The sequence below is a fragment of the Camelus ferus genome, chromosome 1 (genome assembly GCF_009834535.1).
Source record: "Camelus ferus isolate YT-003-E chromosome 1, BCGSAC_Cfer_1.0, whole genome shotgun sequence".
NCBI lineage: Eukaryota > Metazoa > Chordata > Mammalia > Artiodactyla > Camelidae > Camelus > Camelus ferus.
Window position 1 is genome coordinate 80,107,768 of NC_045696.1, and position 26,143 is coordinate 80,133,910.

At 38.0% G+C, this 26,143-nt stretch overlaps 1 protein-coding gene across 2 annotated transcripts in view; it reads left to right on the plus strand.

Annotated features, from left to right (window-relative positions):
- NCEH1 (neutral cholesterol ester hydrolase 1) overlaps positions 1 to 26,143 on the plus strand; it is an 85,561-nt gene that overhangs the window by 15,119 nt on the left and 44,299 nt on the right. Inside the window, exon 1 of one of the 2 annotated variants that reach the window (XM_006188099.3) lies at positions 15,282 to 15,945. The exons of the other annotated variant lie outside the window; for it this stretch is intronic. Coding sequence (XP_006188161.3) covers positions 15,808 to 15,945 — 138 coding nt within the window. The 5' untranslated portion in view covers positions 15,282 to 15,807. Of the gene's footprint in view, positions 1 to 15,281; positions 15,946 to 26,143 lie in introns of those variants that run through there. 2 annotated transcript variants of the gene reach the window in all.

Sequence of the window (26,143 nt, forward strand, 5' to 3'; positions counted from 1 at the left end):
GCCCTCTTCTCTTGCCAAAGGGTAAGGCTGACTCTGAGTCATGCATTGGAGTCCAAGGATCCAAATGGGGCAGGATAATCTAACATGAGGAAGGCAAATTTGCACACTTTGGACCAAGGATAGCTTTGCAGCACCCCAGGTTACCTTCTTCAAGTTTATGAAGGGTTGCACTTAGAAAGTGAATGATAAATATTTATTTAGTATCTGAGACCATATAGGATTAAACATTTGTACTAACAAGTTTAAACTGAATCAACAGAGATTTTGGTTAGTCTTAAGAGAAGAGTTTTCCTGTTAAATTGATTAATCCTAAACATCAAGTTGCCAAATCTCTAGAGGTGTTTAAAAACATTAGATATTAATCTACCAGGAGGCATACAGTTGTAGGAAAGAATTTTTTAGAAAAAAAAAAATTTATTTAACAAAGTAACAGATTTAATACACCCAAGAAACCATGGTCCACTCTGCATACTAAGGGGGTAAGACCCAAGCTTAAAGTTTTATGGGGACCATCACCCTCCCAGCCTGCTGGAATAGTTCTGTATTCATTCACCAACCTCATTTGGAAATAACAATTTTAAGTTCATCTTTGAGGTTGATTGTGGGTGTGACTTCAGGGCCAAATGGCTCTCTGCACCACCCTCCCTCCAGTCTCTGGTTATAACTTTATTTAAAAAGAATACTCTTTTGTTCAAATGATCAGTAAAAATTAACAATGTTATAAATAAAAACAAACAAACAAACAAATAAACAAGCAAGCTACACAGTTTCAGACAGTGCCTTACAAAAGAATCTCTGTTCACTGGTTCATCAAGGGCAGGTTCCTACCTCCTCTTTGGAGAGGCTTTAACTTGCTGTGGGAGATCCTATCAGTATGATATGTCATGGTTTCCTCCTGTGCCCCTGAGTATTGGGCTGCAAAAAGGGCCAGGATTGGCAAGAGAAACAGATTTTAGAGCTAGGCCCCAGCAGGAAGTTACTTAGAGTTTGTCACTGCTTAATATGGGTGTCCACAGGGCATTCAGTGTTCCCTACAGAAGGGTCATATCACCTCAGAACTGATGTGAATGGGGTCTCAGGCCAGTGGTTACTGTTACAAAACAACTTTGCCCACTGTGCCAGTCATACTGTCATTCTTGTTGACCTAAAACAAATAGACTGCTAGTTATTTCTCCAGCAAAAAAGAGATGATTTTATTCAGGATCAGCAGAGAATCGCAATTCCGTTTCTACAGCCATGGTAAGCTACGGGAAGTCTTTGCATAGCACTGGAAGGAGAACTCTTTTATAGAAGGGAATGGAAATTTGGGAGGGCTCTGTAAACAAAGAGTCCATGGCCTTTCATTGGCTGCATCCTTGGCAGGAAAGGAGTCTTTCTTCCTTTTGGGCTCTGCCATTGTTGCAGGGTGTGAGGGCTCCCTCTTCTGACTTCCCAACTCAATTAAATTAAGTTTTCTGTTAATTATTTAGTTGTAATAATTATCATCATTGGATCAATCCTTGTAATGTATATCGTCCTTTACAATTTACAGCATACTTTTGCTTGCATTCTCTCAGATTATTCTCCCAACCATCCTATGACATGGGCATTATTATATTCCCATGTGTCATATGAGGAGACTGAGGTTTAGAGTTTATCTCACAGTTAGGTCATTGGTGGAGCTGTGATTTGAATAGAGAGCCATGTTTGTAAGTGCTCCACTGCAACCATGTCCATCGGAGCCACTCCATTCCCAAAGGTGGTGCCAACCAGATTCTGTTTGTTGAAATAGTCAGGTTTAGTGACTCAGCAGTCAGTGCAGTGGAGTGAAACTAAGCATGGCTGTGCAGTCAGACCTGGGTTCAAATCCCAGCTCAGCCATGTATTATCTGAGTGACTGAGTGACCATGTCATTTTCAGCCCCAGCTTCCCATTTGTGAAATGAGGTTATTGAAAGTATGCCTCAGGGAATTGTCATGGGTGATGGATGAGGGTGGGAAGGGAAGGACTGGCAGAATTTGCTACTTCTTCTACCTTTATTGTGTCTGTGGCTGTGTTGTATGTTGAATGTCACAGATATAATCTGGACCCTGACCTCAAAGAGGGGAGGGCCACATGTAAAAGGGGGAATGAGTCAGAGAATTCAGAATAGGAATTAATTCTGCTAAGGGAGGCTTCTCCCAGATAGAGTATGCAAACAAGGCTTTGAGAGAGATGAGGCCACTGGCTGGGTGCCCTCACATCTGCGCAGAATAATCTGATTGACAAGGGATCTCACACCTGTTATCTAGTTTGATCTCCACAATAATGCTGGGCTGAGAAGGGACTTTAGCAGATTCCACCTTTGCAAGTGGGAAAACTGAGGCAGATGATATTCAGTCAAGGTCACAAGTCAGCAGGGAGCTTCCTGCCTGTCTCAGGACTCTGGATCAGTACTCAGTGCCTCTGTTCCTCTCTCATAATAAAGTGACCCCAGGGTGGCTGACTGTCCCTGAACAGCTTGATAGAGCTTGTATGTGCTCCTGTGGTCTCTGGTTGAGGAGATCAGAATCATTCACATCTCCCCTGACTCCCACAGGGGATGGGGCCCACTTACTTTGTTACCAGGAAAAGGGAAATAAGAATTACCTTGGTTCTTAGTTACCTGAAAAAAAGATTTTTGACAAGAGACAGAAAGTGTGATATAAGCAAGATTTGTATTAGTGAAGTAAAAGAAAATAGTAAAATATAGTACACTCCCGAGAATTGGGAGCGGGCCAATCCAAGAGAGGAAAAAATGCCGCCATTCCTTTGTTTTTCCTGTTTTTATATCCTGGTTTCGTGATTGATTGATTGATTGATTGACAACTCAGGTTCCCTGCCCTCTGGCACGCCCATCCCCTTTTGGTCAGGTTCATTGGGTCAGGTTATACCAGGTCCCCTTCCCATGTGCAGCTGCAGCACTTTGATTTTAACTGGCTTCTTCTACTGGCCCTCATTTATAGGAAGTAAAAATTTCTGGAGTCCCTTTTCCTGAATGCAGACACACTGCCATTTTCTAGGTTGTTCCTTTCCCCTTCCTCTCCCCCTGCCCAGTGCGTGTTTCTATCAAAGCTACCTAACATCACCCCTTCCGAGCCTTGTTCCACATAACTTCAAACGGGATGAACTAATTGCTCCCACCTCTGTGCTCCTGCAGTACTTGACTCAAACTACACTGCACACTGGCACTTCTTTTTGTGTTATTCTTGTGTTTTGTTTCCCATAGTGAATTATTCTGAACTGTACAAGTCTGCCCTCCACCCTTTAAAGGCTGAAAAGTCACATCTTTGTAAACATACTGCCATATTTTAAGTTTAGCTGGAGTAGATGTCATTTCTGGGACAACTAGAGTATTTTTCTACCTTTATTCCTTTCTTGCACACAATACATGATGTCTAAAAATTCTACCACTAAATATTATAACTATGTTTCTGGTTTGAAGGGTTGCAAATGTGAAAAAAAAAATCTAAGGCTTTAAAAAATGTTATTTTTGGTTTATGAAGGAAAAATAGAGAAGTTATTCTATCCTAAACAGAAAAAGCTTTAAGAAAAAAAAATGTTTTTTGATTAGAAAACAAAATTATAATTTTTTTGTATTTTGTATAACTTTGTTTATAATTTAGATTACTAATTGCCTCTCCTCTTTCTCATCATCACTTTAAGAAGGGATTTAGGGGATGATGACGTTTTTAAGAAAATAGGATTTGTCATTAGAACATTAGATTTAATTTCTGATGCTGCTTATTCTGTGATGTTAAGCAAATCACTGAACTTATTTGGGCTTTAGTTTTCTCATCTATAATATTGCATAAAAATATTCTACCAATCTCACAGAATTGTATGAATTAAATAAAAAAAACCACATATGAAAGAGCATTGAACAATTCTCAGGATCTAGACAGTAGTACACAGTAGTTCTAGTGACTGAAATAGATGAAATAAGGAGCATAGGTATCTTCATTTTATCATTGAATGATCTCACCAGGAAGTGGACAGAAAACTACCAAACCTTGAACAGTGATTAATTCCTACTTAGGAATTCTTATGGTGGATATTTTAGCCTTTAAGATAGGTTTAGTGTTGAATTTCTTCACTTTGCTACTAATTCTAGCAGTTATGGTAATCTGTGATCTGGCTGAAATGAAAGCTTAGCCTGAAAAGTCAAGAGGTACTTTGCTTATTAGCAAGGAATGTGTAGGAAATGGATCTTCTTTCAGAATGTCAAGGGTCTTCATAACAAAATTTAATTGGATAACTGGTTTGGTTCCTATCAAGTCAGATTAGGCCTTGAGAAGTACAAAACACATGGACTTAGAAAGAGTGAAAAGGGTAATATTTTAAAACCAAGTAAAAAATTAGCATAAAAGATAATTTTTTAAAAATTGGGAGATGCAGTTATTGTGAGGTAGATGATCAAAGATTTCTAAAATCGATGAGACCTTCATTTGATAGAAATAAACCATCATATACAATTAAAAAAACCTTCAATATAATATGTGTATTTTTCAGACTAGCCAGGGAAGTAAATCTATTCTTACTTCCTTACTAGGAGTACAAAGAATACAACTTCCTGTTGGATCTCTACCATTGATTTTAGAACTGATCTTACAATTCTATTCATTAGAACTCTAAAGTAACTTGTAATGAGTTAGCCATGAGTATTGCAAAAGCTGAATGATTCATTTTACCTAAGGACAGGAAAAATAACTGTAGACCAATGAATCCAGAAGAGCTCAATTATGATCCATGTTTTTTCCCAATGACAGAATTTCTTGCCAAATATATATTTCTGTAATTTGATTATGATCATCTATTGAACTAATACTGCATTTGAGTGATTCCTTGTTTTTCCCCCACGTAAGTTACTTTTTTGTGACAGTTCTTTTATTATTCTTATAGAAGTACATTTTTAGAGCCTTATTTAAAGTGTCTCTTTGGCATACGATTAGCCTTATAATTGCATTCTCATATGACTGGTAGCTCTTGGAGCTAGAAGAAATCTTAGAGATACTGGGTCCAAACTGTTATTTTACAGATAAAGAAACTACTAGTCAACAATGATGAGTAATTTTCCTTAGGTCATAGATAGGGAAAGAGCTACCTATTATGATAGAGCCAAGTCAGGAACTCCTAACCAAACTTTCTATTAGGATATGCTGTTTGAGGCAAATAAATTATAAAGGATTGTTTTATTAATAGAATTTTAAAATTAGAGAAATACATGTAAATAGTCTTAACTTTCAATAAAAGTCCAGGTTTATTTGGTGTAAGATGGTTTCAGTACCAGTTTCCTTTGCATCCTTGTGACTTTTTGCTTCTAAGTTTATTTTTAGAACATTATAGAGTAATAAATGAAGAAAATGGAAAATTGCAAAGTAATAAAAAGAAAATAAAATTATTCGAAGTTCTTTTATACAAACAGAAATACATTTGACGTTTAAGTGTATTTCCCTCCAGCTGTTGTATTTGTGTTGTTTTAAACATAATTGTTGTCATAATATATATATTCATTCACTTATAACTAAATAGTTGTTTGTGGTGATATCCTGCTTTTAAAATTATTTTAAGGACAAGGTGTTCTGTTTACATTTAGATATAATATTTACTTATTTTGATATGTATAAATACATATTTATATGTATTTATGTTAAAATAAATGGTTTCTTGTAGAAAAACATTTACATAGTTTTCAAAGTAATTTTTAAAAAATGTTTAAATAACTAATCTCTACTAAAGAATGTTTTCTACATAAACATTCATACTATAACATCATTTATAAAAGGAAACTGGATACTATCTATTTACCTACCTTTCCTAACATCTGCATTATCTATTCTATCTTTACAATTTTTTGGAGGGAAAACAAGACCTTGAAAATTATTTTACATTCCTTGACTCTTGGAAGGTTAAACATTTTCTTATGTGTCTCTTTACTAGCAGTATTTTCTGCTACATGAATATAAACATTATTAAAATGTTTTTATTTTTATCAATGGAGTTTCATACTGATAAACATTTTAAAATAACAGAAGTTTTAAATGTTTAAACAAGTGCATCAAAAGTCTACCATATCATTTTTTACTATATGTAGCAAATTATCATACCTGAGTTACAAACTCTAGGGGAAAAAATTCTAAAACAGAGCTGACACACTGTAATAACTGAATCACTTTCCAAGAGTCTTGAAATTACAACTTGCTGAATTAATTGTAAGACCCCCTTTTTATGCCACACATGCATAAGCAAAAAATAAAATCCTACACATTTTAAAGGTTTTTTTGCCTCACCATTTAATTCTTGGTGTAAAGAGTTTTGTTTCATTTTGTTTTAAAAGGTGGAGGCAGTGATGTTAGCAGGATTATGGCATAGACATCCCTTATTTTTGTCTTCCCTCCCACCCCAACAACAAAGTCAGCATCCATTCATGGACAACAGTGCCTTTAAGGGAGCTGTGGGTTTTAGCACCATATGTCAAGGGGCCCAGGAGGTGTCTTGTCAGGGAAAAGGCAGACAGACCTTGATTGTAACTGTGGACCCTGGAGTGGCCAGTAAACCATTTTCAGCCTCTCTCAGTAAAGATTTAGGAGTCCCTAGAGAACACTGACTTAGACAGTCACTCACAAACCAAAGAGCCTTTGTGGAAATCTGTGTTTCCAGAAAAGTTCCTACACTCCATGGAGGAAAAAAAATTTAGTTTAGACACATTACAGTGAGCACTTAGTAAAGACTGGAGGAAATAATACTTCAGATGTGAAGATAGCAACACAAGAACTCCAAGGAACATGGAAAATCAAGGAAACATGATATCACCAAAAAATCACAATAATCTTCTGATAACTGAACACAAAGACATGAAGATCTCTGACTTACTGGATAAAGAATTCAAAGTAATTATTTTAAAGAAACTCAGTGAGCTACAAGAAGCCAAGAAAGATAATTCAGCAAAATCTGGAAAACAATACATGAACAAAATGAATTTAACAAAGAGAAATCATAAGAAAGAACTAAACAGAGATTCTGGAGCTGAAAAATACAATGAATGAAATTAAAAGTGCAATAGAGAACGTAAGAGCAGACTTGATCAAATAGAATAAAGAATCAGTGAGATTGAAGACAGGAACTTTGAAGTTATCCAGTCAGAAGAGAACAAAGGAAAAAGAGGAAAGAAAGCCTATGTGAATTATGGAATACCATCAAAAGAACCAATTTGGAATCACTGCTGTTACAGAATGAGGGAAGGAGAAGGGGGTAAGAAAGTTTATTTAGAGAAATAATGGCTGAGAACTTCCCAAATTTGGGGAGCTAATTTGGATATCTAGGTTCACGAAACTCACAGGTCACTAAAGAAAATCAAATTAAAGAGAAACCCTCTCCAAAACACACAGAATAAAAGTATCAAAAATCAAAGACAAAGAAAATCATAAAAGCAGAAGAGAAAAAAAGGAAATCCTCAAAAGTCGACTATTTAGCAAAACCTTACAGGCTCGAAGAAAGTAAAATATATTCAAAATGCAGAAAGGAAAAGAAACTGCCAACCAAGAGTACTTTACCTGGCAAAGCTGTCCTTCAGAAATAAAAGAGAAATGAATACTTTCTCAGACAAACAAAAGCTGAGGGAATTAACCACTACTAGATCTTCCTTATAAGAAATGCTGAAAGGAGTTCTTCATGCTGAAATGAAAGGATGCTGATTAGTAACATGAAAGCATATGAAGATATACAATATACTGGTAAAGGTAAGTATGTAATCAAATTCAGAATACTCTAATACTGTGATCTGATGGAGTGTCAAATGCTTAACTCTAGTATAAAGGTTAAGGACAAGAGTATTAAAAATAGCTATAGCTACATTAATTTGTTAATGAATACACATTAAAAAGTAAATTGTTACATCAAAACATAAAAGGAGAGGAGTAAAGTGTTGTTTTTTTGTATGCGATTGAAGTCAAGCTGTTACCAGCATAAAATAGACTGTTATATTTATTTCATGTAAGCCTCATGGTAACTATGCATCAGAAACCTAAAGCAGATTCACAAAAGATAAAGAGACAAGAATCAAAGCATACCAGTACAGAAAATCATAAATTCATGAAAGAAGGCAACAAGAGATGGAGAAAGGAACAAGGAAACTACAAAACATCCAGGAAACAATTGATAAGATGGCATTTTTGAGTCCTTACCTATTAATAATTACTCTAAATGTAGATGGATTGAATTCTCCAATCAAAACACACCAAGTGGCTGGATGAATTTGAAAAACAAGACTCAACTGTATTCTGCCTCCAAGAGACTTACTTCAGTTTTAGGGACACGCATAGGCTCAACATGAAAGGATGGAAAAGATATTCCATGTAAGTGGAAACCAAAAGAGAGAAGGGGTAGCTATACTTATAGCAGACAAAATAGAGTTTAAGCCAAAAAACACTAACAAGAGACAAAGAAAGGCCATTATCTAATGATAAAGAGATTAATTCATTAAGAAGTTGTATATAACAATCGTAAATATATACGGTCCCTACATCAGAGCACCTAAATATATTAAGCAATACCAACAAATCTGAAGGGAGAAATAGACAATACAATAATAGGTAGGGGACTTCAATACCCAATTTCTACAGTGGATAGATCATCTAGGCAGATAATCAACAAGGAAACATTGGGCTTGAATTATGCTTCAAACAAGTAGACCTAAACAGACATATACAGAATATTCCATTCAACAGCAGCAGAATACACATTCTTTTGAAGTGCACATGGAACATTCTGTAGGATAGATCATATGTTGGTCACAAAACACATTGAAACAAATTTAAAAAGATTAAAATTGTATCAAGTATCTTTTTCAAGCACAGTGGTATAAAACTAGAAATCAATAACAGGAGGAAAGCTGGAAAATTCACAAATATGTGGAAATTAAAAGCACACTCTTGAACAGCCAGTGGGTCAAAAAAGAAATCAGAAGGGAAATAAAAAATAACTTGAAACAAACAAAAATGAATACACAACATACCAAAACATGTGGGATGCTGCAAAAGCAGTTCTAAGAGGAGAGTTAATAGTGATAAATATCAAGATTAAGAAAAAGAAAGATCTCAAATAAACAACCTAACTTTATACCTTAAGAAACTAGAAAAAGAATAAATTAAGCTCAGAGTTAGTAGAAGGAAGGAAATATAGATCGGAGCAGAAATAAGTGAAAGAGGGACCAAAAGCAACAACAGAAAAAGACCAATGAAACTAAGAGTGGTATTTTGAAAAGAAAGAGAAAATTGACAAGCCTTTAGCTAAACTAGCCAAGAAAAAAGAAGAGAAGACTCAAAATCAGAAAAGAAATAGGAGACATTACAACTGATACCACAGAAATGCAAGGGATCATAAGAGACTACCGGTATACTCCTGAGATAGTACAGTTACAGGTCCATACTACCACAATCAAGTGAATATTGCATGAATTGTTTGGTTTCTCAGTGCATGTAAATGTTACACTATCCTATACTGTAGCCTATTAAATGTGTAATAGCATTTTGTCTAAAAAAATGTACGTACCTTAGTTTTAAAATATTTAATTGCCAAAAAGTGCTAACCATCATCTGAAAACACAGGGTTGCCACAGACCTTCAATTTATAAAAAGCATGTATCTGTAAAATGCAATAAAGTGATGTGCCATAAAAGAAGTATGCTTATACTATCAACAATTATATGCCAACAAATTAGATAATGTAGAAGAAATAAGAAAGTTCTAAATATTACACCAAAAACTGTTTAGAACTAATCAATAAATTCAGCAAAGTTGCAGGATACAAAATCAACATACAGAGATCAGTTGCATTTATATACACTAGCAATGAAACATCTGAAAAAAATAAAACAATCCCATTCACAGTAACTTAAAAAAATAATAAAATACTTATGAATACATTTAATCAAGGAAATGAAAAATCTGAACACTGAAAGCAACAAGACTTTGATGAAAGAAACTGAAGAAGATGCAAACAAATGGAAAGATATCCCATATACATGGATCAGAAGAATTAATATTGTTTTAAATGTCCATACTATCCAAAGCCATCTATAGATTCAGTGCAATCCCTATCAAAATTCTAATGGCATTTTTCACAGAAATTGAAAAACTAATTTTAAAATTTGTATGGCACTGTGAAATTAAATCCAATATGACCAATGTCCTTATAAGAAGATAAGAGACACAAAGATCTATACACAGAGGAGACACCCATGTAAAGGCCAGAGGCAGAGATTGGATGCATCTACAATCCAAGGAACACCAGGGACTGCCAGCAACCACAGAAGGCAGCATGAGCGAGGCAAGAATGTATCATCTCCTAGAGTCTTCAGAGAGACCATGGCCCTCTGACACTTTGATTTCAGACTTCTAGCCTCCAGAACTCTGTGAAAATGAATTTCTATTGTTTTAAGCCACTCAGTTTGTGGTACTTTATTACAACAGCAACAGGAAACTAATACAGTTAGCAAAGGCAAGATCCAGGAAACCAGAAGATGAGGCATAGCAGTGATCCATGAGTTGTTTGTTTATGGTGGGAAGAGGAGGCTATATGATGCTCCCAATCAGGGAGTAACACTGCCATTTTCCTGGAGCTGCCATAGGCAGGTCCATGCTGGATTTTTTTTTAAATGAAGTCATAGATCTTTGGATGATGCCATAATAGGATGGTTGCAAGAAAAAAGAAAAACTTCCATTTGTTTTTTGAATGTAATCCAGGGTTTTCTGTCTTGAGAGAATATAATGTTATCACAATTGTCAAGATCAAGGATACTTCAAACCATAATTGGTAGTGGGGTTGTGAAAATTAGGTACATACATTATAAATATAGTAATTCACAAACTAATTTTCCTCAACATATCATGTAGTGGCTTTGACCTTAATCAAATATTTAACACTACATTTAGGTAGTACTGCTAAGGATGTTGCTGGTTATAACTCTTAGTACATCACAGGACTGAAATCATCATCATCCTACCCTCAGACCTGCTTTGCATCCAGTATTTCTTATGTCAGCTGATGACATTACTCGAACCAGAAACTTTGAAGTCATTATTGAATCCATCCTCTTTCTCCTCTTTCAAGAATCTAGTTAGGAAACCATCAATTTAACTTCTAAATGATTTTCTCTCACTTTCACTACCCATCGTTACTCAGTGTTCTAGATCAGACAGTCCCCTTTCTGACAGTTTCTTCTTGGCCTCTTTTGTTAACTTGTCCTCTTCCTTTTCCTTAACCAGTAAACGTCAAGGCCTCAAGCCTGCTTTGCATCCTCCCACCTCACACTCTCAACTTCTCTCTCTTCCATTGTCAGGGCTTCAGTTACAGAACGAAGACTCCTGCACATACATCTCTAGCTTGGACCTCTTCTGTAGCCTCCTGAGTTGTATGCCTAGGAGTCTACTCAATATCTCTCCTCTAAGTAGATGCTCCATAGAAACTCCAACCTAAGTATTCCACACTGATTGTGTCATTTTTCCTCAAATTTTTTACTCTTCTACTGTTTTTTTTATCCATTTGCTTCAACAAGAAACCTGGGAAACCATGTTAACTACTCCTTTTTCCTTCCTTTCCAAATCATTTTAATTCTACCTCAATTCTCTTTTGACTCTTTAGCCCGGTTACCAACAATTGATACAAGTCTATCATCTTTCTTGGACACCTTAGAAGCAACACCCTCTGAAAAGCTTCTCCTGCTCTCCTTCCACCATATACCCTTTACGCTGTCATTAGATCTAATATAAATCCCCCAGTGCTTCCTCATTGCCTAGAAAATAATGTTCAAACTCCTTGGCACAACACATGAGGCCCTGCTTCATATGACCTCTGCCTAACTCTTCAGGTTAAACTCTCCACCTTCCTGCATTCGATGCTTGAGAAATACCTGAACTACTTGTGGCTCATACCACATTTCAGGACTTTTGTATGTGTCTTCTCTCTGCTTCAGGTGATCCTACCTCTGTCCAGCTGCACACTCCTGTCCAGCCTCCCCAATTGTTTCAGTCATTACCTTTCTTGCAGCTCTTCTAGAACAGAACTAATCATTACTTCCGCTCACTATATCTCTCAACTTTGTATATTTGGAATAATAAGTTTATCTGACTTCCTCTCTGACTAGAGTGTCCTTTATTTTTGGGAAAGGGATCATTTTCATCATGACAGTGCCTACCACAGTGCCATGTAGAGAGCAGGACTCAGTGTTTGTTGGACTAAAGTTCTGCTTGTCTTTAGATGAAGAAGCCCACTTCACATGGCATAGTCTATGGCATTTTGGGTAAATCACTTCAAGTAATAAAAGTAAAGATTTTGTTAAACAATGATATTGCTATGTCATATAATTAGGAGATGTTAATAAAAACTAATTTAAGATAATGCTCTATAAATAGAAATGTCAATTGCTTGACTCAAATCACACCTTGTTTCCTTAGAAGCGCAGCATTTTATTGACTCTTCTCATTTTATCACCCTTCACAATCTGTAAGTATGTCCTGTCTCCCCTCTCTCTAAAATGTATTCTCAATCTGCCCCTTCTCTCAGTCCCCCTGTTCCACTGCCCCTCCAGGCCACCATCATCTCCGATCTGGACTACTGAAAAAGCCTCCTGACTGGCTTCCTATTCTCTGCACTGCAGCTGGAGTGTTTCTTTTCAAATACAGATCAGATCCCATAGCTCCTCTGCTACAAAGCCTCCAGTGGCTTCTCATGGCATCAGAATGTTCGAGCTCCCTATTATGGCCCACACAATCCTAGATGATCCACTCTCCTGCACCCGTGCACTCTCCTGCACTCTCCGACTGTGCCTGCACCACCAGCCCCTGCACATGACTCCTGCCCCGTCAGCAAGCGCTCTCTCTATTCCTTGACCTTATAACACCACAGGGCTTCTGCACTTGTTCCCCACCCTCTAGATTCCTGCATGACTGTCTCCTGAGTCACTCAGGTCTCAGTTCAAATGGCATCTCCTTAAGGAGCTCCCCTTCATCACCCAATTGAAGCAGCTACCAACCACGGGGTGTCACACCACCTGTTCTACTTTCTTCACGGTCCTAACCACTCAGCGGCAGAGTTGAGTGGTAAAGCACATGAGCATGAGGGCCAGACTCCATGGGCTCAAATCCCAGCCATACCTCCCACTAGCTGGGTGACTTGGGTCAAGCATTTCATCTTTCAATGCCTTTGTTTTCAGAATAATAAGAGTATACTACTCAGCCATAAAAACCGACAACATAATGCCATTTGCAGCAACATGGATGCTCCTGGAGAATGTCATTCTAAGTGAAGTAAGCCAGAAAGAGAAAGAAAAATACCATATGAGATCGCTCATATGTGGAATCTAAAAAACAAAAACAAAAACAAACAAACAAAAACAAAGCGTAAATACAGGACAGAAATAGACTCACAGACAGAGACTACAGACTTGTGGTTACCAGGGGGTGGAGGGTGGGAAGGGATAGCCTGGGATTTCAAAATTGTAGAATAGATAAACAAGATTACACTGTATAGCACAGGGAAATATACACAAAATGTTATGATAACTCACAGAGAAAAAAATGTGACAGTGAGTGTGTATATGTCCATGAATGACTGAAAAATTGTGCTGAACACTGGAATTTGACACATTGTAAAATGATTATAAATCAATAAAAAATGTTTAAATAAAAGAATAATAAGAGTGCCTACTTCATAGGAATTGTGAAGACTAAATGAGTTAATACATTCAAAGTGTTAACCTGGCTTGTAGCAAGTGTTCTTTGCATGTTAGTTGTTATTGTTTATTTATTGTTTGGCTCTCCTTTCTGTACCTTCCTTACTCTCATCCCACTACCATCACCACCAAGCATGTAAAATCAAAAAGAGCAGAGAGCTTACTGCCTTGCCCCGACTCCTTTATTTCCTAATGTGAACCAGGTATATTTGTTGAATGAATGAGGTATTAGAATTGGGTGTTTAAATATATCTCAAATTAGTTCCATTTTCTAAAACTCTCAGATCTACAGAAGAAGCAATGAGAATTATAGTGGTTTCTTTGTTTTTCTGTTTCTATCTCTTAATGCCCTGCTTAAGGGATACTGCATAGCACTGGGAGGCAGGAGAAATAAACATTGGTTCCATCACTTACAAACTAGAAGATCATAAACAAGTTGCTCTGGGCCTCAAAAGGCTCATAAACTGAGCTTGTTATTACTGGCTGAAGATAGAGGGATGGGTCCAGTATGGGGAGTTTTGTTGTTGGTTTGTTAGTTTGGTCATCAGCTCCAAGATCTATGATTTTATGAATACAACCAAATTCAGAAAGAAAATATTGAAGTATACAAGGTAAAATTTTGAATTATTGTACAAATTACCTGAAAGCAAATTATGCTAATCAATCCAGTTGTCTGCTTGGTTTCTATCTCTGGGATTATTTCTAGTCACCCATAATGATTAGCTTCTAACTTTATGCACATACATTCACCTACAAACATATGCATCTCTTTCTGTTTAGAGTTATATGCTTAACTAGTAACTGCAAAAAAAAAAAAAAAGATATACAATGATGATCTCAAACTTGAATGCTTGAAACATCATTGAAGCGTACCCTTCATATAAATGTTTTCTTCCAAACTTTGAATAGGAAACCAGCTTCCTTCCAATAATCTAATTTTAAGTCCTGAATTTATGACTATCTCTCTACTTTGGATTAGATTAAATTTAAATTACTATATTAAGGTGCAAAATTTTATGTACCAGGTGTTTTAAGGCCTTAATAAGTTTGGAGTTCTCTAAGCAGTTCTTCCAATTTTTTCCTTCTGGATCTCTGGTTGTAATTCTGCTGGTGATGTTCTTTCTTGCACTCTATATCCACCCTTGCCCCCATGTTTTATAGATATTCTGGTTTCAAATGCTTTTTCTGCTACCATTGAGACACTGAAAGAATTTTTTGAGTGGTGTTTCCACATTTATTTACATTAGTATAGATTCCTAGGTATTTATTTTATCCAATGGTTTATAATCCATCATTATTAATTATTTTGATGTTAAAACTATCCCAGCTTTAGCCATTGGGAGACCCCTCAAGCTGCCACCTGTGTCCTTCTGAACAGTTCCCATCATTTTTGAGCATTTCCTTATCTTCCAGCACAACAGGTTCATCTTGTATTTTACCTGCCCCAGACAGCCCTGTAACCAGCCTTTTCTCCAAGGAGCCATGACAAAGAGTTGTGGTTCCTTTTATTGGAGAATGAGATGGGAAACCAAGATTTGGGTGCTAGGTGTACTACTGGCTTGTCATTGCTTGAGCTGTAAGAATTTATTCTCTTCTCTCACCACATATCAGCTAGAATTTACAGTCCTTTGCAAATATAGCTGTAGAAGACAGCTACTTTTAAATTATCTTTCTCATATCTGACTCCCATTTTGAGTCAGAACAGCCCACGTGGTTTGGACAGACAGAAACTCATTACACTGAAACTGTTCCGGGCGTGTTTCCCTTTGGGAATCTTCTGGAGGGAGCCCTTGGTCACAGGCATGCAATACAGATCCGTGTCCTCCAGAGTCCGCTATGCTGCGCCTAGCGCAGCCCCGGAGCTTTCTCAAACCTGGAGTGACCGTAACAGTTTGCCAGGACACCGTAGAGGGGGCACGTCAGCGCTGCGACTTCCTCCAGACGCCGCCTCTGATTGGCTCCCGGGCATATAAGAAACCGGTGAATGAGCGGCTGGCCCTTGCAGAAACTTGCTGGAGGTCTTTGGGTGGCATTGCCCCTTCCTCCTAGTCAGCCCGGCGGGCGAGCGGAGCCGGGGGAGGATGAGGTCGTCCTGTGTCCTGCTCACCGCTTTGGTGGCGCTGGCCGCCTATTATATCTACATCCCCTTGCCCAGCTCCGTGTCCGATCCCTGGAAGCTGATGCTGCTGGACGCCACTTTCCGGAGCGCACAGCAAGTGGTGAGATGTGCTGATTCTCATTCCTTCTTCTTAAGCAATATTTAAAGGGGAAACAGAATTGCCGAACCTTGTCCCACGAGAATGCATATTTTTCTAACGCAGTGAGGCGATCGCTTTTTAAGGTGGTTCAGGCTGGCATTTTCAGGGTGTCGCATTCGCCTCCTTGCTACCAGCGGGCTAGATCTGTGTCTCTTCTTCTGTGTTGGTAACGGAGAAGGTGAAGTTCTTGAATAGATTTTGACTGTTTAATCCTTCATCTTTTCAAAATGTCCCCCACTTTCTTGGTTTGCTACGTCAAAAACCAATTTTGCAGCATTTTATAAACCACCCCTCCCCCAGTTTTGCTCTTCTATAGGGGGCGGCAGAGAGTGAGTTAAATGTTATAGGAAGGCTCCTGGGAAAAACAGGTTCTGGTTCCTGACAATGCAGCCACCTTAAAAGCAGACAGGGACACGGGTGATCTCCCACGGTCCCCAGCGGCAGTGGTACTGTCCATTCGCAGGGGCAGCAGGCAGGGCTCATCCAAGCACTTGGGGAACAGCACCAGTCTCACAGCTGACGTGTGGTACTCAGCAACTCAGTCCAAGAAAGGAGGCCAAGGGGCCTAGCTATCTGGAGAAGAGGCCAGGGAGGTGGTGGCAGCCGGTATTTGCATGATGCATTTGTTTTCTGCCTGCCCTGCAGCATCTAGTTTATGTCTTTGTGGAGGAGATAACCTTTGCCTGAACCAGGATATCTTCGCTTACACTGGCAGGGTAACATTTCTCTCTACTGTATCATGGTCTTGTATCTTTTTAACCTCACAGACAGGAAAATGTAACTCTCTGGTTTATTCTATGTAAGAGGCATTATTTTTAGTGCCAGACAATCTAAAAATCTAAACTACAGTCTGTAGTCAAGGTTGAGTCCTGGACTACAGCCTGCTCTACCTAATTCCTAACCCACCTAGCAAACTAAGTCTCCTCCCTTTCCCCAACCATGGGCTTTAATCTCAGGTTATTTTTGTAAACTTCTTTCAGAAATGACAACTAAAGAGAGAGAAAAAAAAACTCATAATTTTCCCAGAGGGTAAATTTCCTTTTCCCTGTCCTTCCTAATTGTGTGTAGTCTCTGAGGCTGTGTCCTATCAAAAAGCCCCTTGTCTAGGGTACTATACCACATTCGTAGGAGGACTTGCTTTTCTTGAGTCCAGCCACTTTCTCCACCCCCAAGTCCCCTGTTGTCTTTTAGCTATAGAGCCTCTTCCTTCCCTTCTGCTTACTATAATGTTGACATGGGCGAAGAATGACCATCCCCTTCTCTAGTATTGGTTCCAAGAAAGACAGTCTTCATGTAGGAGGCCCTACAGTCTCTCCCTTCCTCTAGAAATGTTGTAACTGGGGAGTAACACCCTTTAAAGATTCTGGGATACAGTGGTATTAACCTGGATGGCTTAAATGGCCTTCTACAATAAAAAGAGTAGTGACTAATAATAAGAATAAGAAAAACAGAAAAAAAGAATCAAACTACTATATTGGTCACAGAGATTATTCTTACTTTTCTGGTCACCAAGGAAATCTTCTCTATCAAATAATCTAGGAAAAGCCAGGCCTGGAAAAAAGCCTTTCTTCCCCAGTGAGGCCCCAATCCATTAAGGCATTTGGGCCCTATGGACCTCTGCAGAATGTGCCCTCAGCTGGTGTTTGGGAATGATAACATGTGTAACGCCAGGTCACAGAGATGGGGAAGATAACAGAGTGTCCTCGCTTACCACTGTGACTTAGGAGTAGGTTTGTACAGAAGTGGCTCTCATCACTTGTCTTCTGAATTGTAAAATATCAGAAAGATCATTCAGACCACAAGGAAGCATATTCTATCCAGGAAAGCAGTTTATTAATGTCACTTCAGATTGTCCTGGGGAAAAGTCAATGTGGCTTGACACAAGTTAGTAAATAGAGCATAACTGTTAGAGTCATGCTTCCCTGAATGCCACCTCAGCCACACCATTTACTAACCTCTGATTCTCAGTTTTCCTGATAAAACAGGGCTAGTGGCTACCATTAAGGTTGCTGTGAGGTTTGGTAATGTATTTAAATGGCTGGAACTGGTTGTAGTTATTCTTCTAAGAGTTGTCCCAAAGGGCCACTGTGGATTGTGGGGAGAATCTGTGGTGTTGCTCAATTTTGTTGAAATGATAAAAGAAATGTAAATTGGAAGTTGCTTTTATCTCATTGGTACCTAGAGAATTACCACTGAATCGCATAGCAAAAAGTTTGTTACCCAGATTATTTTAGTTTGAGTTGATTGGGTCAGTTATAGAAGGAACTGGAAGCTTCTTCAAAGGTGAAGCTCGGCCTCCTTCCTAACACAGCAGACACCTGCCTAGCATCAAGAAATATGAATGCTACTTTTATTCTGTTGTCAATGGCAAATGCTTCACTTCTTGCTGCCCCTTCTTATCTCCTTTATCTTGTGCAGATGAGTCAGATAACTGAGATTATGTTCATTGTACTTTTCTTCCTTGAGGTCCTCCAATATTACCTAAGAAGAAGCTACTCAGGGTCTTCCTCAAGTCATCTCAAACACAGATGCCACATTAGAGCCACCTAGGGAGCCTTCAAAAGTCCTGATGCCCATGTCATACCATATGCCAAATTTATTCAGAATGTCTAGGAGGTGAGTCCCAGGCAGTAGTATTTTTAAAAGCTCCCAACATGATATCAATGTGCAGCCAAATTTGAGAACACACTGCTGATGTAGAGAATGTATTTTCCTTAAACTGCTCGTTATATTGCATACTTGTTGCTAGAAATGAGCCCCTTTACATTAGAATGGATTAGTTTACCAGATTAGTCAGTTGATACTTTAGTTCTAAGAGCCTAAGGGGATAAAATACTACCTAAGCAACTTTCAGTGTTACAGCAAAGCCAACATGAGACTTAAGTAGAAAAGCACAAACAAAAGTAGGTCTGGGAAGTGCAGTGGAGAGTGGTTTAGATGTAGATTCGGCAGCAGGAGACTAGAGGAACAAAAGGAGGGAGTCTGGGGCAAGTTCTGAAGACATTTCAAAATGCTATGCAAACCAAGATCTTTTTAAAAAAGGTAATCCCAGTATGGGTGGAGATACTGAGAAGTGTACACTGCTGAAGAAAATGTCAATTATCACAACTTTTTTGAAGACAGTTTGACATCGGAAGCTGTAGAAGCATATTTATTCTTTGACCCAGCAATCCCTCTGGATGGATTTATTTTAGGTGATCATGGATATAGATAAAGCTGTAGCTATAGAGATGGAAACATTTCACAGGTTCAAAAATCTTTTTTAACTAGTCCAAAAGCACTACCATCTATGAGAAATATGAAGGAACTTCCACCAACCTTTCTTTCTTTTTTTGCAGCATTATTTAAAAGAATGAAAACTTAAGAACAGTAAGAGGTTACGTAAATTATTGTAAACTTATATTTTGGAAAATGCAGTCAAAAATTTAGGTTGTAAAAATAATGTTTAATAGTCTACAAATGATTTGTACTGTGCATTGAGTGGAAAAATGCTACAAAACAGCATATATGCTGTTGTCCCATTTAAAATATCTATATATCAAAACATAATAGCTATGTATATCTATATGTGTATGTATAGAAAAAGCAAAATAATATAATTTAAAATATAGTGATTTTTTTTTTCTGGGCCATAAGATTGTATCTTCAGTTTTCCTATCTGTGTAGTTTAGTTTTTCTGCAATGAACATGGAATTATTAAGAAATTATTTAAAAACCTTTTTTGGCAGTAGGTTTTCTACTTCTAAAGTAGAATTGATGTGTATATGCATGTCAATGTGATTAATATTTTAATATTGTTCTATGAAGAAAATAGATTTCCTTAAAAAGGCATCCTGTATCCTTTGACAGCTGTCACAGTGGCAGGCTTCAGGCTCAGTCAGTTAGATGTAACACAGATTGAAAGCTTACTATGTGAGTCTGAGCTACAAGAAACTGCAACCTAGTAGAATGGAGAAGCCATGTTAATATACAGCTGTTAAAAAGGCAGGAGCTGACAGGTTTTACAGAAAAGGTGCATTTACAGGAGCTCATACGAGGGAGTGGTTACGCACAGTTCAGATGGGTGATAAAGATGATGACTAGTGGTAATAATGGTATCTCAAAGGAATTCAGAGCCAGAGCATGGCTTTTGTCTTATCTGGAACATTTCCTAACTTACTAGTTCTTGTCCTATGTATCTTTTCAACAACGTAATGTGAAAGAGAGGTTACTGAAACTGGTATTTTTGCTGAATGTTCCCCCTATTCCTTATAAATAGTGCTTTTGGACTAGTGGAGCTAGGTTTTTCATCCTACAAAGTGATGTGAAATCTAACGTGATCTCATCTGAATTCTCTGTGCATGATGTGCCTTTGGGCTGTGTTGATGTGGTTTAAGTGACAGCTCAGCTGGACACTATGCAGAACTCCAACTTGCTAACCTTTTTCATAACGATTCGTGAACTGGAATGTTTACTACTGTCAGGTAAATTTAACTTCAACACATTAGTAAATAATAAGTTTGTCTACTGCCTTCTAGATATGCGTTGATATATATTTCCTCATGTAAATTAGAGATTTTGCCAAGCATAATAATTTTTACCTGATTTAATGAGATTTTCTTTAAACACCTGGCAGCCAAATGGCTTTAAGACTAGCTTCAGAGAACAGTATTTTATCAGTATTAGTTCTGACAGGTGAGCAATATGAGTTGGTTTCTGTAGATAGTACCTCCCAGTGGATCCAATCAAACATTAAGGTCAGACTGATCTAGCTACAAGTGTGTAAGACAATGCCTAATTTATAGTTCTCCTTTTTACTTTTCCTAGAACTCAACAAATATGGCCCTGAATGCAGAAATGCCATCACTATTACTTTATTTTAATGGGACATCCTATTTCTAACATGTGGCTTTGTGCTTGATGTGAAAACATTTCTGGGAGGTGTGAAAGTATAATAATCATTCTTAAACATTCTATTAATACGCACTTACATCTTTTAAATTTGTGAGCATATCTTTACTTCTACTGCCAAATAAAGCTACATGGGAACTATCTACCACTTCTTTTCTCCTTCATTTATGTTTATAAAGAATTAAAATGTAATTAAATTTCCAAGTGGCAAACCTAGCTATATTCTCTACCTAATCAAAGATGTGTCATACTATGAAATTTTAACAATCTATCTTTCAGTGTTTCCAAAATAAAATTAAAATTCTACCATTTGGAAATCATCATTAATTCAATGACTATTAACTGAACACCAGTGCTGGGAGCTGGTGAAACAGGATAAGACATAAACCTAATCTTGAAGAGTTTATAGTCTAGTGAAGGGAGATAAACCTACTGCAGTTACAGAGTGTGCACTTGAATGATAGAAAGGTTGTGATAGAGGCATATATGGGTTGCTATAGGAGGCTTAAAAAGGACATCATCTAGACCTGGGCATTAGGAACTGTTTTCCTTTCACATTGACATCTACTCTGAATTATCAAGCTTGACTGTTTACAGTTAAAAAAAAATCTATTAAGCATATACTGAGCATTTACTCTGTGCCAGAGATGGTGCTATGTGCTTTTCATGCAATTCATTCAGTCCATGCTATAATTCTATGAGGTGGGTGTATTTCTTTTCCTTATCTTACAAAGGAGGAAACTGAAATCCAAAGAAAAGTAAATTGCTCACAATAGCAAAGTTTATTGTGGAGGTGGAGTCACACTACTACTCCAGCCTTACTGTGAGCTCAAGAGCTTCACCACTGTGCGTGGCTGACTTTCCATAAGAGCTAGTTGAGTGAAAGAGGTGGGGGGAGAAGAGGATGAGAAAGGAGGGTGTAAAAGGCATTCCAGCCAAAGGGGATGTTCCAATGGGAGAGGATGGTACAAGCAAAGGCACTAAAGTGGTTCAAAGTGGCTGGAGCATAAAGCTCAGAAGTCAGAGAGATGAGGTAGGAAGGAAGCACAGGCCAAATAATGAAGGGCCCAATGGGCCAAGAAAGGAGCCACTGAAAGATTTTTAGCAGGGAAATCACGTGGTCAGACCTGTGTCTGAGTATAGTCTTTCTCAGTGGCAGTGTAGAGACTAGAGTGTAAGAATGCAAATCAGGGCCAGAGACCACCTGGGAAGCAATTATCCAGGTGAGAGGTGAGATATGAAGTAATAAAATGGACAGGTTTAGAGTCAAGCTGACAGAGCTGCTGATGGAGGGGATAATATGGAGTGAAGGAGTCAAAGATGACTCCTAGGACAGACCCTGGAGTAACTGGGTTGCTGGTGATGATGACCCTAATTAGGAAAAGGAGCAGATCTGGGGGTGGAGGTAACAGGGTTTGGGACCTTGCTTTAAAGTGTCCGTGGGAGTGGTTTAAGGATAGCTGTTCGTAAATAGTTTGCACATACAAGACTAGGGCTTGGGAGAGAGAGAGACAGACAGCTGAGCTTCAGATAAGGATTTGGGAAAGGTCAGTGAACCTGATGGTGTGGGAGTAGTGGGAATGAATGTGTATGGAGGGAGGGGAGGATTGGGGGATCCTACCAGGGAAAGCCCAGGGGGTCACCAGGGAGAAGAACAACAGGCTAGCCCTAAGAGAAATGAGACCCTAAGGAACAATTTTTTTTTTATTATACCTTACAGTTATATTGCACTCTAGGTTTTACAAAGGGTTTTAGTTACCTCATCTCATTTTATTTTTGCAATAAATGACTGGCTGGCATTAGTTTTTTTCCATTTGTCAAGTGAGGAAACAGGTTCAGAAAGGGTCAATGATATCCCCAAGATCACATGATTAGTTATACTGGTAAAACAGAGACTAGAATAAAAATTTCTGAACTTAGTTTCGTGTTCTCACTGCCAGGCCAGGGTGACATGAAAACAAAGTCCTCCATGACGGAGTTGCCCCTTTTTGTCCCTGGTGCTGTCTCTCTGACAGGCCCCTCATGGCTGTGGCCGTGCATGTCAGAGTGCTCATGATAACTTTGTCCCGAATACACTGTATCCTGACTTTTGAGCTCTCACTGTTAAATTAATCTCCACTAGTGTTTCCCAATCTTTTTTCATGTCAGAGGCTTGATGACATTTGTAAAGTTTGCCAGGGGAAACTAGAAGAAATACCAGCGGGGAATCTAAGGGCTTGAGTGATCGAATTCACAAGATTTATAAAGAGAATTATATAAATGGTTCTCAAATAGAATGCCAAATCTGATAAATTTTGAATAGTTTTAAAAAATGGTTTTAAGTTCTTACCTCTATAAAACACCTAACTATCAATATCCTACAGCCCATCTGTAACCCAATAGCGACCTACCTATTGGGAAGTTCTCCTCTCTATAGTTTGTAACTACTTGAATACATGTTTTTTTTATTGTTATTTCTATTAAGCACAGAGAGATAGTCCCCAGGTTACATAGACCTAGGTAGCCATATAATTTATTAGCCAAACCATGACATTTTTGAGAGTGATATGGGCTGCTATTAATAATCATGCCAGGACAACCCTTTTAAACCAGAACAATGTCCAGATAAATCTGGATATATGCTTAGCGTACATTTATTTGACTTGCATTGATCAGGAGAATCAACTCAAAGTTGTAGAATGATCTCTGTGCTCCCTGTTCTGCTCAAATTTGACTGTTAACCCTCCAGTGAACACCGTCCCCCACCCCACCATCACCCCGAGACCGAATTTCTGTTCCCTAGGATAGTGGCAGAGTAAAAGTACTAAGTTCCTTAGCCAGCACTTAGGGCCTGCTACAACCTGGTACTACTCTGCTGAATCTAGCCTCACAGTGTTCCCACGACAATCCTGACACCTTTTCTTCTGTTGTCTCCTCTGCCTCACATGCCCTCCAGCCTTCTCACTTTAGCCAACATCCCACACATCTTTCAACACCTACTCAAAAATCATTTCTTTTGGAAACGTCTCCCTTTTCCTCAACCTTAATTTCTCTCTCCTTTACACTCTACTAGCACTTTGTTTTTCTTTTATGGCCCTTGTTTCTTTCCTTATGTTGATATTTCTTTATGTACAAGCTTCCCACCAAATCATAAGCTTTTTCACCTATTATAGACACAATTTCCCTCTTAATATTTTAGGATTTTTGTTTTGGAGGATTTTTTAGAGGGAGGGCTTGAAGATCATTCGTGATAGAGAAAATAGGAATTCATGGTTTCGCTTTCTTTCAGTCCTCCGTGTTACTCCATTTGCCCTAGAGGGCAGACCTAATGCTTTCATGTGCTTCTTTTCTGAATTTTCCAAAAATGGCTTTTTGTTGTCCTTTGCAACTTTTTTTTGCAAGCCTTGCTGTTTTCTGGGTTTCTAACTTCCTCATAATATTTTTGAAACTTTGTTCTTGTTTTTGTGTTTGTAAAGAATCATGTTTCTGTTTCTAGGTAAATAGTTATAATTACAGGCCATCTCCTTAAAAGATCACTGGTGAATTCCCATGTTTATATGGTATCATTCTACCTTTCCCTTTTCCTCCTGAATGGATAACTGATGAATATCCCATGAGAAATTAATTTGGCTGACATTTGTGCTGCCATTCCCTAATATTGTCCCTGCTCAGGGACTCAAATTATATTTTCTTTGACCATTCTGAAGTCTACTTTTCTAAAATGCAACATAATCATTTCACTATTCCTAGTTTATGCATCAGTTCTAAGGTAGGATCACTCTGTCCCAAAGTTTCAATCACTTCCATTTCATGGCATAGTTCTTCCCTGTTAGAGAAAAGCAAGTCCAGAGCAGCAATAATCCCGACTTCCTTGATTTTCTTAGCAAGAAAAACCAATTCTGATTTTAAAAGATGATCTGCTTTTAATAGAATAAGATTACTGGCAGATACCTGTATAATAATGGATCCATTTACTGAATAATAAACACAGCCATCTTGTGAAATAGTAGATAATGTTCTCATTTAATGAAAAAGGAACTAGAAGCCCAGCAAGGTTGAGTAACTGGTTCACAGACACAGGAAGGTCTGGAAGGCTGGCTGTGAACCAGGTCTGCTGGACTCCACAGGCCTTTCAACAGTATTCCACAGCCTTGTTTTATGATTGTTCAGTCTCCTCTCCTCCTCTTCTCACTCCAACCCCTCCATTCTGAAATCTTTTGTGCTGTCAGGTAATCCACGTTAAGAAACCATCACGCAGGAAGGAGCGTGTTATATACTGTTTACAAATTTTAGTCCTGGAGAGTTGTAGTATATGTTTCATGTTGAAAAGGGTTCCATGGTTAAATAAGATTGGGAAATGCTGAGTTAAACAGAGTTAATCAGGATTTCCTTTTTTAACTGTGAAACATTTCAGAATTCCTAGCATACTAACATGTATTTTGAATCTTAAAGAGAGAATATTTAGTGAGCCCCGTATTTAATTGTAGATCTTTATTTTGAACTTCATGACACTGATGGTATATTTACCAAATTTAAGGGTCTGTTTTCATAGTGTTTAAGAGCATAGACCTGTGCTCAGATCCAGGCTTGAGCTCTACTAGCTGTGTGACCTTGAAGACTGCATTTAACCTATGAGTTTGTTTCCTGATCTAGTAAGTGGTCATGATCCTTAGCCCATGAAGTTTCTGTGAAGATTGCATGTGATAATGTGTACAAAGCTTTATTGTTTGTCGTCATCATCACACATTAGTTAGTATGTAAAACACTTGGAACGGTACCTGTCACATAAGAAATATATTTGGTCCAAATCTGATTTTTGGCAATTATCTACAGTATATTCCAAAAGTAATATGCTGTTTTTTTATTTTTTATTTTCACCATTATTCTTGTCAATCTGCTACTGCTCACAGGTTTGTGGACTTCTATACAGGTGTAGATCTTCTTCACCTGGACTGCTATTGGCCATGGCTACTGGGTTTCAATCCTGGCTTTGGCACTTAGTACTTGTGAGACTAATTGGGCAAGTTACTGAAACTCTTTAAGCTTTAGTTTCCTTATCTATAAAAGTAGGATAACAACAGTGCCTCTCTCAGGGCTTGTTACATTAATTAAATGTGATTGTGTGTATAAAAAGTCTTAGCACAGTGCTTGGTATATAGCAAGAATTAAAAACCTCTTCCTGTAGTTAAAATTTTGGAGTCCATGGGCTTAGTTTGCTGTTGGTCTAGTGGATATATGAATCGTCATCATCATCATAGCTAACTCATACTGTCTGACCATTCTACATATA